Genomic DNA, 14,279 nt, shown 5'->3' with positions numbered 1-14,279 from the left:
ATTCTGCTTGGCTTTTAAACAGACTACAGTTGGTCCAAAATGCGGAAGCTTGAGTTCTTACCAGAACCAGAAAGTATGACCATATTAGCCCAGTTCTGTCAACATTACATTGGCTCCCTATTTAACATTGTATAGATTTTAAAATCTTGCTACTTACTTATAAAGCTCTAAATGGTTTAGCTCTGCAGTACCTAAGTGAGCTCTTAATGCATTATAGTCCTTCACGTTTATTGCGATCTCAGAATTCAGGCCAGTTGATAATACCCAGAATATCAAAATCAACCGAAGGTGGCAGATCCTTTACCTATTTAGCACCTAAACTCTGGAACAATCTTCCTAGCATTGTTTGGGAAGCAGACACACTCTGTCAGTTTAAATCTAGACTAAAAACACATCTCTTTGCTCTTGCATACACATAACACATTATCAATACATTAACATTTTTCAAATCCGTTAAAGGATTGTTACGCTGCAATAATTAGGTCAGCCGGAACCGAGAACATTTCCTATAACACTAGATATACCTGTACATCAGAATAAGAATGGCATCTACGCTAATATCTGTCTCTCTGCTTATCCTGAGGTTTGCCGGGTGCTGGATCCAGGCCGTATCCAGATCAGATGGAGAACCTGTGTCTGGACCTGACTACAACGTAGCCCAGGAGACAATGGGCCTACAGATCCAGTTCTGGCTGCATCTATAATTCAGATTTTTAATCCCTGTATCCGCTTACATATATTTATATATAATCTATTTTTAATCTCTATAATAAAAATGTATATGTAAATGTCAGATTTTGATCTCCATAACCATTTACATACATTATATATATCTTCCAAGGGGTTTTTTCCCTCCTAGGACTTTTTTCCCAGTGCTAGCACGCTGGGTTTTTCTCTTAGGGGTTTTTTTCCACCCCTGGGAATCAGCCGACATTGGCTTAATGTAGCACCATCTTGTATATGTTACATATTACCACGCTTGTTTGTACAGCTTATATTTAACCACTTCCCTTTTTTTTCTGTGCTTCTAATATGTAAAGCTGCTTTGAAACAATTACCAATTGTAAAAGCGCTATATAAATAAATTTGACTTGACTTGTACTGATTTGTGCTTCTTTGTTAAAAAAAAAAGAAAAAAGAAAAAAATGAGAAACTACCATTTATCACAATTTACAGATTGCAAGATGAAACTCAAAATTCAGAACCTATAACCAGCGTAATTTTCCCATGTTGGTTATTTAGTTTTTTAAATCCTGTTAATACTTCCCCCTTAACATACTATCTCTGTATAGAAAAATGTATTTAGTTACCACTTGTAGTACACTTGAACCCATCTTTCAAACACTTTTAAAAATGGACTTATGATGTATTTCAAATATAAGATTAATATATAATGAATATATACAAAATGTATTTATAATATATTGCCAGGCAGTGCCAGGATTGTGAGTGATTGCTGGAATGTACTCACTCACTTTTTAATATTATTTGTAAATATGTGTACAAATGGTTGGTTTCTTTATTTTATTTTGTACTATTTTTATCAATAGATCTCAGCAACAAAGGAAAAAAAAAACATGTGTGTTGATTTCTCCCTAAGATGGCAAAGTGAAACACAAGTTTCCTTGAAGTGGCTCAGCATGGCCCCACATTGTTTACATAACAAAAGCAACTGTTCACAGCTGATTAAGGATATTAGCCTAAAGTCTTCCAGCCCATCGGCTATGGAGGACCAGGGGTGCCACTTAAAAATAAAAAGAAGAATCAATTAATTAATTTAATAATTCAAACATAAAAATGTATATAAATGATTCACTTTTTATATGGGCAAATTAATAGACATATTTAAAGTTGTTTATTTAATTCCTGTTTTTAAATGTAGTTTAATAAAACAATAAAACAATAAATTTTAAAAATCTTTTTTGAATGTATAAATAAATAGACAAATTTGAAATTGGATATTTAATTAATTTTTTAAAACGTAGATCAATAAAACAATAAAAAGTTCATTAGTAAATCATTTTAAATGCGCATTTAAATCGCTTTTTTAAAAAGAATTTGGCAAATGCTTTTCTTTCTCTATTTACCAATTGCTTTTCTTTGTCGGTTTGCCAAATGCTTTTCTTTATCCATTTGTCAATCGAGTGGTAAAATGCCATTGGACAGTACACACGTGGGAGCAACCAATCAACTTTCGCCTCAATTTGAAGAGCCAATCCTCTCTCACTTGTAACACTCACTGTCATTGGACAGTTAGTACGGTGACCGGGAGGGGACATGTTCGGTTCATTTAGTTTTGTCGTGGCCACAACATATAAACTCGTGTGAACGTGATAATATGCCGTGGCCAAAGATTAATTCGTGGGAACGGCCACGAGATCGTTTTGTCGAGGTAACGACATCCTTATGTCGTGGCCACGCCATGTAAAGTCGTGGCCTCGAGATCATATGTTGAGGGAACGATATATTGTTCTCATGGCCACGAGTTAAATGTGTAAACAACCTGTGCAACCATAGCAACCTGGAATTATCACAAATGGACAATACCATAATAATATTTTTAATTAAGAAAAAGAACGGAATTAAGAAATTATTATATTAACATAGTGCATATTATATTGTATTGCGCGCGATGTTGCAGACAGCATTCTTTTAAATCCATTCACTTATCGTTTATTTTTTATTTAATATTTTTATATTATTAGTTACATCAGGGTGCGATTTGTGAAAAAACCGTAGGAGGTGGATGTTTTGAAAAGTTTTTTTTTTTTTTTTTTTTTTTTTTTTTTTGTTAAAAACCACAGTGGAGCTATATACTATTTTTGGCAGCTGTTACAGAAACATTTTTACAAAAAAATTCTGATTTAACTTTGAGATTTGAAGTATTAGATATAGCTTAGATATTTATATAGCTATGATAGAAATGCAAAATCAATCGGTAGTTATTAATAGAATAACGAGACACAACCCTTTACATTCAATCGCGTTTGGTCCCATTTATTTATACACGTTTTACCTCAGATTTCATTAGATAGAATATAAGCTGTGCTGTACACAGAGTTTCATAATTTACCGAGGTCAGGAAATGTAGTTTACTAGGGGGGTACAGGGGCATGCTCCCCCGAGAAAATTTAGATTTCCCTGGTGTACATATGTGCATTTTTAAGACTTTTAAAGGCCAACAAATTGGATAACAATAGCTTTAAAACCATGTCAACAAATACATGCATGCACAGTTTTGAGGCAGCTTTAATCGCATGTGTGGTAATTTCATGACTTAACTTACAACAGAACACCGAAAGCCATTGCTCATAGTTTCTTTTGCGCTTTATTTATGCTATAATAAAGTAATTATGCAGCGCGCGCCGGCGCATTTGCTCATGCAATTCTTGAGTGCGCGCCACGAGCACAGTATAACGGCTGATTGGACAGTCGTGTTCATTTTTCTGAGTGTTTATTTTTCTTACTAACATCATCCGACCGCAGTTCACTGTTGTTCAGCTGAAGCTCACTCGTTGTCACCGGCACCTTTTCCGCGCTTGTTAGACTTGTCGGAATGCGCGTCTGAAAAGTGTCCCATTTGTTGTGGTGGTAAAGAGACAGTTCTATATAAACGCAGCGTTGTATTTTGCGATGTTTTAAAAAAAGATTTTTATTTTTGGTATTTTATATGCTCTTGGTGGTTTGTGGAGTAGCATCACCCAGGGGGGATATTTTTTTTTATCCCCACCGGTCTGTTTTCTCTTGTAGCCCCTCGTGCCTGTGACAGCATTCGAATTAATTCAGAGTTTAAGTTTTAAAAATGTGTTACTATTTTAGAATATTTTGTTTATTATTTGTATATAACCTATGAAAGCTTTATTTATGATTTTATTTTATTTCTGTAGGCGCACGGGAATTTTACAAGGAGATCATTTACGGGAATATTATTTATATATAGGCCTATATATATATATATATATATATATATATATATATATATATATATATATATATATATATATATACCACCCTTATTTTTCATTCTTAATTAGAAATATTATTATGGTATTGTCCATTTGTGATAATTCCAGGTTGCTATGTGCTATGTTAGCGCAGGTTGTTTACACAACTCGTGGCCATGAGAAATTATGTCGTTCCCTCAACATATGATCTCGAGGCCACGACATAAGGATGTCGTTACCTCGATAAAATGATCTTGTGGCCACAACTTATTATCACATTCCCACGAATTAATATCTTGTGGCCACGAGTTTATATGTTGTGGCCACGACAAAACTAAATGAACCGAACATGTCCCCTCCTGGTCACCGTACTAACTGTCCAATGACAGTGAGTGTTACGAGTGAGAGAGGATTGGCTCTTCAAATTGAGGCGAAAGTTGATTGGTTGCTCCCACGTGTGTACTGTCCAATGGCATTTTACCACTCGATTGACAAATGGATAAAGAAAAGCATTTGGCAAACCGACAAAGAAAAGCAATTGGTAAATAGAGAAAGAAAAGCATTTGCCAAATTCTTTTTAAAAAAGCGATTTAAATGCGCATTTAAAATGATTTACTAATGAACTTTTTATTGTTTTATTGATCTACGTTTTAAAAAATGAATTAAATATCCCATTTCAAATTTGTCTATTTATTTATACATTCAAAAAAGATTTTTAAATGTTATTGTTTTATTGTTTTATTAAACTACATTTAAAAACAGGAATTAAATAAACAACTTTAAATATGTCTATTAATTTGCCCATATAAAAAGTGATTCATTTATATACATTTTTATGTTTGAATTATTAAATTAATTAATTGATTCTTCTTTTTATTTTTAAGTGGCACCCCTGGTCCTCCATAATCGGCTGTCCTGCGGGTTTTATAGGTAGAAAAGCCAAATGGCTGCTCTCTGGGACTTCTAGTGTTAAAAGCATACTAATGCATGTGTAGCCACATGACTCTGACCCGTCCAATCATTGGCTTAAAAGCCAAACACGGAGGTGAATGTCGGTTCAACACATAGTGATGGCGTGTGAGCGGTGAGCCTTGCATCTTCACTAAACTTTGTCAGTTGTATTTGTTTTATGGTTTGGACATTCAAGTGATTAGACGATCGGATGTGTATTATTATATCGAGGTACCGCACATGTGCTGCTGCATTGTGGCACGAACACTCATACAAACAGTAGCTGTCAAGATCGCGCGCAGAGAGGAACGCAGAAACTTGTTGTCAGCGCTGTCCTGTGATTTATCACTAAAGTAGCCCAGAAACTCTAATGTTATTATAGCATATACTTTTCTACTTTTGAAGGAACTATTTACAACCCACAGCTTCACAATTAATAGAGAGACGGTATGACTAACTCACACACTCAATCACTCATACTACTAATTTATCTGATTTACAACGTTATAAAATCCAAATCTGGCCTTAACCTGTCTACCACCAGATTAAAGATATTACTATTAGTAGTAGTAGTAGTAGTAGTAGTAGTAGTAGTAGTAGTAGTAGTAGTAGTAGTAGTAGTAGTATTAAAGTGAAGAAATGTTTGCTTAACTTGCGCTCTGTGCTGGCATTAGCTGAAGCAGTGATACACGACGTGATACACACATATGCACTTACTCTCACACACACACACAATCACGCACACTATATACAAGAATTTAGTAGTTTTAATAATAATTATAATAATAAAAATTATAGTAGTAGTAATATTAGAAGTAGTATCAATTACTCAAATGGAAAATGCTTATATCCACTGGAGTCCTCAGTGGTGCTGCGTTATCCACCACTGTCTTATATGTCCTTCTGACTGCATTTATCACAACCATGGTATGTGTTTGCTACTGGCAAATAAAATGAGGAACTAAAACATTTGCTCATTTAAAAATGTATTTAAAAATGAAAAATATCTATAATTCTTAACTCTTTTTTTATTATTATTATTTATGCAATAAGTATGTGTTTTTAACTTCTGATCCATTCAAAGCCTGTGTCAAAGCGCCACTATTTGTTTGCCTGACTCCAAATGTTCACACAACACAAAACAGTAGATGTGGAAAAAAATGCATATATAACACGGATGCTTCAATGGGTATATACAGTCCAATCCTATGTAAGCAATTCAAATTTATTCTAAGTTTTGCACCATTTTTTATGTATTATTTGTATTACTGTATTACTTTTTGTTTGTTGTTGTTGTCTTCCCTTCCTATCTACAGGCCCCCCCGTATCAGGTATCAGGGAAATAAAGTATCAGGGACAGATAAAAGAGGAGTATTTGCTCTATATGAGTACAGCAGTGGCTCACAGTTGAATGTATTCATCCACTAGAGAACATAGACCTTTATATAGAAACAATAACAGATAGTAAATATGTTCAGCATTCTGCATATACTATTTCAAGTCATAACGTGACTTTAATGCATGATTTTAATAGGCATGTATGATGAAGTCGGTGCCACAGCACTCCACAATTTTCCAATGTAAGTCTGTGGTGAAAAATGGCCATTGGGGCTCTGCTTATTTTCACATTGCCTTGTGTACACTGTTGGGGAACGAACAGTTTTTAGGACCCTCGACCAGATATGTTGAATGAAAGACCAGGAGTCAGAGATGCAATCAATAGAAGAAATTTTACTGAAGAATAGTTTGCAGTTTCATCAGCAGAAGCCAGCTTCAAGTCTCACAAGGAGTTCGTAGGCCGCTCTGCGTACATTCATATTTCCACAACAATTATACTCTAACAGAGTCCACTAACTACGTCATTACTTCAGGTTGGATGATTCTGATTGGCTAAGGAAAATAGACAAGGTTAGAAATTTTCCACACAGATAGTAAGAAGCATATCTCCCTTCGTCACGGTGATGACGAGGGGGACCCTAGATTTAGGTACCGGATGTCCTTTTGGGGTCATGATGTGGCGTCTGCTGGTCTCGAGCAGAATGCCAGTTGTCCAGTACAAAGGGACCTGCACAAAACACTTAGCGCACATACACAGATACACATGATTCACAGCTTCTTCAAGGCTGAAGTTGATCTGAGCTCTGCTCTGAGCAGGAAACTTTCCCCAAAACATACTGATAACATGTTCTTTTCTCTCAGTGAGATGTACAGAGGAAAATAGATCCTTTAACATACATTGAAGAAGTCATTCAAATAATTTAACAGAAATATAAATGTTGATTTATAACTTAAAAGATATATATTGAAGCGGTAGTGGATTCCAGAATCCACCCCTTCAACACCTCACTCCAGACCAATATGTTCTCAGTCCGCTTCAGCTATATGTTTATTAGTCTGCATTAGGTGAGTAGATAGTTAGTATGTCTATTTTTCTTAAGGTATATGTGGAGTAGCATCTAAATAATAAAAATATAAATCCTTTAATTTAAACACCCATGTGAGAGACCTTTATTCTGTTGTGTTAGATTCATGTTTGTTTTGAGAATATACATGACATTCTTTTCTCTCTCACATAAGTTCCTCCACAATTTGTAACTTTATAAATCAACATTGAGAGGCAATAAATACTAAATTAAGGGAATTCAACAGCATTATGCATCATAATCAACATTAAAGTACTGCCCTCAGGTTGAATAATGCAAGGATAATGACTTCTTACCTCTTCCAAAAGTGTGTCTGCAATTAGAACATAATATAGACAGTTTATCATTAAATAGTGTTAATACCCAGAATCTGCCCCATCTAAATTTAAGGTCAGGAGTTGCTACTGGTCAGTGTTATTGGGTGAAATGACCCCAAAACTTACTTTTTTATCTTGACAAATACACGGCACAAAATCTCATCTCTGCTCTTTTGATGAATGACTACCCTATTTTTAATAATTGATGCATCAACATGCATATGCTAAACTTGTATCTAAAATATAAATGTACAATTTAAAAGTAAATGCACATTGTTCTTAAGTGTGGCATCTTCCCCCATCATACCTTACAATTTTCCCTTTATTGTTCCTGTTAAGGGGGATCCAAAATACACTTTTAAGTGTATATTTTATATCACTTTATCTATTTGTGTCTGTAGATTTCAATTATTTCTAATTATTTTCAATTACAGTAGGCTAAATATCTTTAAAGGCCATTTTCTCAAAATGAGTTTTTTCTCCTGCTTTGAGTCAGAGATCTCCACTTCACCAGAACTTATATACCATAGTTTACAGTTTTATTCTTGTCTATTTTCTGAAGGTTTTTACGGAGGGATTTGTGGATATATATTCTGCCTGATTTAATACATTTTATTCCTTAAAAAATTGTTTGTTTTGTTTTTGTTTTTTTCTGGCTGTTGATTGTATTATTCTGAATTATGGAGTGATAAAAATAGATATCCAAAACCCCCCCTGTAAAAAACCTTTGAATTATGTCCAAAAAATTAAATGAGAATTTTGAACTTGATGTCATCCAATATTAAGATTTTTGTTCTAGAAATGTATGCAAATTAGTGCATATTTAATTAGATAACGCCTCATTAGTGTAACGAAGGCGGGACTCAGAGTAAGATCCACATGCGAAGCTTTATTAAATGTTGAGCGTGGTCGTACAGGCATGGTCAAACGGGGTAAACAGGAACATCAGAGACAGGCAGGATCGTAGTCAGAGAACAGGCAGTGGTCAAAAGGCAGGCAGCTATCAATCACAGGACAGAAGAACCAGACAGGGATCAGAAACAGGAACCGGAACAGACAGGATAAACAGGACAAACGCTTGGAAATGTTACACTGGGAAAACAAGACCTAGCAGTGAGGTGATGTGTGTAAGAGTCTTTTATTGTCCTGGTAATGAGCTGCAGCTGGGTGTGGTGATTAGTGATTAGTGTTAAGTGTGTGCAGGTGAGTGGCAGAGAGGATGATGGGAGATGTAGTCCGGGAACTGACAGGAACAGACGGTGATCATGACATAACGCCCCCCTCCCGGAAGGCGCGTCCTCGCGACGTGAAGGAACAGCTAGGGAGAGGGGGGTGGGTGCATTGGAGATCTAGTAGCAGCCAGGAACGGGATCTCCAATGCTGCCCCTGGAACTCGGGCAGCCATGGCAGGTCAGGTGGCTCGGGCGGCCACGGCAGGTCAGGTGGCCTGGGCGGCCACGGTAGGTCGGGTGGTTCAGGCAACCACAGCAGGTCAGGCGGCTTAGGCAGCCACGGCAGGTCAGGCGGCTTGGGCAGTCACGGCAGGTCAGGCGGCTTGAGCAGCCACGGCAGGTCGGAGTCCATACATGGCCTTAGTGGCCTACAGTCCATTAAATATCTGGTTTACAGATTGTGTATATTAGTAATTATCCTGTTAATACTATAAGTGCATATACCTGTGAACTCATAAAATAAATCTACAAATCAGCATGAAAAATGTAATTATGCATGCTTTATTGTTCATGCAAGACTGGATAAAGCATCAGTACATTTTTACACTACAATTCTACAAAAGATTCAAACATGCGCTGTCAGATTGGATGGTTTCTCTGTGAAAATCTCAAAACAGTCAATAATCTCTGCTACTCTGTATTTAAACAAAGGAGACATATTTCTGTGCAAATCATCTGTCTGCCCATACAGCTGAAAGCTTCAGGTTTGCATATAGATATGACAGTTTCATTGAATGTTCTGTATACCGTCTCAGGGGAAACATGAGAAGTGTTGTGTAGGCAGATCAAATCTGAGGTACATTAAGGTTCACAGAAGCATTTGAAATTTGTATTTGTTGCGTCTGGAATCAGAGACACCAAAAAAAAAAATAAATAAATAATTGTAATAACGCCATAAAGGTTCCCAGGTTTGGCAGACACGTATAGTACATTAACATCATCTCCAAAACAAACATCAGACATCCTGTACATATCAAGTCGGTTTACTTCTGCACATGCAGATCACCATCTCCTCCAGCCTCCTGCATCTTCTCAGTGTGAAGATGATCACTTTCTCCAGCCTGATGGACCATAGTGTCAGCTGACTGACTTGGGTAAAGTTGGTTTTATATTCACAAATTCGGACATCCGTATTCAATAGCCTTGTTAATCACACTACATTGGACATTCACAAGTAAATATGCCATTAAACAATACTTGCCTATTTTGATCGACTGTGAAAAATGTTGTAAGTTGACAATCGTCGGTTGTCAATATCATGTTGCTGCTTAAAATTCTCAAACGTTAATTTATTGCATATTTATTGGAAAGTCTGAATTTATCAGAAGTCTGAATGTGCGAAGATAAAACCAACTTTACCCAAGTAGCTGACTGCATTGTTTTTCCTTACTTAGTGTCTGTGTGTGCATCTCAATCAGCTCTGAGCTCTCCTGATCAGTTCCCTAACTACTGAACTAGGGAGCTGATTGAGACACAGCCTGTGTTTAATGCTGATGTGGCCTTAATGTAGGGAGGGATGGTGTCCAGTTGGGGTCAGTCTCCATAATCTTTAAGCAGGCTGATCTGCAATGAAATCAGAAGGTTTTTAGCTACATAACATAAGACCACAGCTGTAAAAAGTAGTCAGAAAATTAGAATCAGCATATGGATACAGAGCAAAAATGTCGTACCTTAAGTATATCAAATAAAAATGCCTTAGCAAAATGAAGAAAAAAAAAAATGTAGACATATTCAAGTAAAGGGATTCAGTTTAAATTGACTATTGTTTCATAGCACATAAAATCCAAACAATGCGTTGCTATAACGTTTGCTACTTTAGAAAACAGAAATCTCTAACTCACCTTTGTGAAAATGTAGAGAGCAAGCATACGTGAATGGAGATATCTTGACGAAAGTGATGTTTTGCGTCTCACCGCGGCAACCCATGCGATCCGGCACCTCTGTTACTGCCTCTACATACTCTCCGTATAGCCTTTTTTCAAGTAGGAAACCGACTAAATCTAATCTCGTAATAAAGTTTTTGACATTTTCTATCGTGGGACATATTATTGCAGCTTTTCACACAACAAAAGTGTGCCATTTTTACAATGAAAAGAAGCCAAAGAAGAAACAACTCTGCACTGATACAGAGATTGTTTGGATACCTCACAAATGGCGGCGACACCCATAATGCACTTCGGTTTTCACGAGTGTGACGTCATCTGACAAAGACCGATAGGACCACTGGGAGGAGCCAGAGCAGCTTGATTTTTTCACAGATTATCTGTCTCATATTTTACTGTCAGGACATAATGACAGGTTTAACAAATATGTAAAAAAAATACATTTTTACAAAAGTTACTTACTGCAGCTTTAACACGTTTCTAAAATGCTTACATTTTCTTTTCATATAAGCATACCTCATACCAAAATCATGGATCTTTCTCATATTATTTGCAAATGCTTAAACACAGCAAATCAGAAATGAAGACCTAATGTTCCAATCATTAAATATAGGATAAAACCTATACTTCTGCAACAACAGCAGCTCAAAAGTATTGAAAATATACATATAACACATACTGAAACAATTGATAAGTATTTTTAATTAGCAGATCACTTTGGCAGATTCCAGTCTCAGTAAAATAGGACACTTTGTATCGGATTTGTTCAGTGTGTATGAAGAACAACACAGAGGAGCAGAGAGAAAATAATATCTGGGTGAGGGAGAGGAATTGATGAAGGAGGAGAGGAGAAGTTGGATTAGGACAAGTGAGAAGAAGAGGTAGAGGAGAGGAGGAAGAATGTGTGAGATATAAACTCACAATTGCAAAATAAAAAATATTTTTGATAAAAAGTCACAATTACCTTTTATGCTTTTTTATTCTGTGGTGGAAAAAAAAGCTTCCATAATAACCAAAGACCATTTATGTTGGATTTGTTGTTGATCAATGGCAGCAATTTCATGTTTTCATTTCAGTAAAAGCTTTATACTACAATGATTCCACAACCATTGTTACATATTTACAAAATATGTGGTCTGCACAGGGCACTAGCTACCAAGTGGACACCATCCCACCCTCATGAGTGCACCATCAACACCACACACCCACCCCCAGAAAGAGATTTCAACCAAGAGGGACACTATAGTTCTGCATAAGGGACCAGTAGTTGCCCTGAGCAATTCTGTTACTTTCTTCTTTTTCTTTTTCTACTGCACATTCTATAAAATAATGACTCACTTCTGATGCCAAGAATGCACACATTCAACACTCAACCAAACACGTAGAATGGCTTACATGCATTATACTTTTACTGCAGTAAAAGGAAACTGAATTTTAAAAACTATGAATTTCATATTTTCTGCAGGTAGAACTGAAACATGACAGTAATGCAGTTTTCATAATGCCATCAGCTGTTAGTATTTTGACAGTCATTGCACTTTGATTGACAATATGTTCATGTGGATAGAAAACTAGTGCTAGTGTTTGACAGAACGACTCGATTTTGTATCAGGTTTGCTGTGTTTTGATAGAGTTAGTATGTGTAGAAAAAGGTTTTTAGCATTTTGAAATGTAGAGTTTGTGTTTATTTAACAAAATATGATTCTGAGCAGAAAATTAACTATTTGGCTAATTGTGTAATGTAGGTGCATTGCTGTGTTAATAGTTTAGAAAAAGTACTTTAAGTATTGGTAAACGCTTGTTAGCAATTGAAAAAAACTAACAGCGAATCAGCCACAGCTACTGCCACCTGCTGGTACGGAAAGGTATTTCATCTTATGCAGGCGCAGAACTTACGTGCTACTTGGCTGTCGGTTTGGTGTGTCAGGGCAACTTTGGACCCAGACGCTGCCGATGTGAGCCAACCCCGCAGTCTGCTTTTGTCGCCACTAGCTCATCGGCGTCGGCTTGGTGTGTTCCTACCTTATCACACATGTGAAGTTTGGGGCAGGTCGGACATTGTATGCCAGACTTACAACAGCTTCCTGTTTCATGGCGAAACATCAAACTTTGTCAGTCCACCACATACACATCATTCAATGAAAACTCCAGATCTTCGCAATTTAATGTCACAAAGGCCTTAAGATTAGATTGACCAAATATGTTGTTGTTCTGGTTAAATCTCAGTGAGGAGTTAATCACAGTGTAAAACATGTAATTTCCTGCTGCCCCGCAGGCGCTATGACTGTAACTGAATATTGGAATGTAGATGTCTTGAAGTTTGGGGTAGATCGGACATTGTATGTCCGAGTTACAACAACTTCCAGTTCCACGGACACGCCCTTCAGCAAAAACTCTAGATCTTCACAATTTAACGTCACAAAAAACTTTAGATTAGACTGACCAAATATGATGTTTATCTGATAAAATCTCTTGGAGTCGTCATCTGGAAATGGCAAAAACTGTAAATGATTTTGCAGAGAAAATTCAAAATATCTCACTTACTGTGGGTTTTCAGATTTTGCTCTCAGGGACTTTTTTTTGTAGGTATTGGGCTGTTACACATGTCTACAGAATTTCATACCTGTGAAATTTTGTAGATGGTGCTATGGAGCCATTTTGCCACACCTAATTCTGAAACCATTTCAGGTGTAAATTTTCACCACTTCTGATGCATGTGCAAAGTGTCATGAGTTTTCGAGCATGTTTAGGCCCTCAAAAATGTGATTCATTTCGGAGAAGAAGAATTGACCAAGCAATTCCAATAGGGTCCTCACACCACATGTGCTCGGACCCTAATAATTCTATAGAATGTCTTTGTAATGGCATAGCATTAACAGGTTGCAGTAAATAAGTGAATCAGAAGGTTTGGTTCACTTGCAAATGTCTAGGGAGAAGTGCAATTTGAAATTGAGGACAGATGCTTAAAATATTCCAACTAATTACAATAAAAACAGTACTTGCAAGAGGTTATTTATTACAAAATGTATTTTAAAGATGTCAAAATGAGTTTGCATTGAACAGTGGCACAAAAAATAATTATCATACATTTTTATTGTTTTTCTTACATTTTTTTAAAAATATTTTAACACAGAATATATTGCATTTAAAAAAAAAATAACCAAAAATATGCACAAAGTATTTCTACTGACAATAACTAAACTTGTCAGATGTCTTAATGTTCTTTAAGGTGCTTCCTGTGCTAGATTATCCAGAGCTATTCCATGAAAGCGGAGAAAATGCCAGCCCTCCTTAGCTGTGAGGTCCTCTGCACCTTTAGCTAAATAAAAATCTAAAGAGGGCTTGTTCCAATCCAGTACAGAGAACTGTAAACGCACACAATGCTGCTCTTTGGCCACCTATAAAGTAAAAAGAAAAAACTGCATTTACTCTTTTACAATAAAGCCATACTGCTCAATCATTGAGATAACAAAGTTTGTTTAACCACAAAAATCCATACGATAAAATTAAATACAATGATGCAAAAAGT

The 14,279-nt window shown here is 36.3% G+C and overlaps 1 protein-coding gene across 1 annotated transcript in view; it reads right to left on the bottom strand.

Annotated features, from left to right (window-relative positions):
- Positions 1–4,984: 4,984 nt before the first annotated feature.
- Positions 4,985–14,279, bottom strand: part of sat2b (spermidine/spermine N1-acetyltransferase family member 2b) — a 48,260-nt gene continuing 38,965 nt past the window's right edge. The window contains exon 6 of the mRNA XM_067405483.1: positions 4,985–14,148. Coding sequence (XP_067261584.1) covers positions 13,975–14,148 — 174 coding nt within the window. The 3' untranslated portion in view covers positions 4,985–13,974. The remainder of the gene's footprint in view (positions 14,149–14,279) is intronic.

The sequence above is a fragment of the Chanodichthys erythropterus genome, chromosome 13 (genome assembly GCF_024489055.1).
Source record: "Chanodichthys erythropterus isolate Z2021 chromosome 13, ASM2448905v1, whole genome shotgun sequence".
NCBI lineage: Eukaryota > Metazoa > Chordata > Actinopteri > Cypriniformes > Xenocyprididae > Chanodichthys > Chanodichthys erythropterus.
This window is presented reverse-complemented; position numbering and strand designations above follow the sequence as displayed.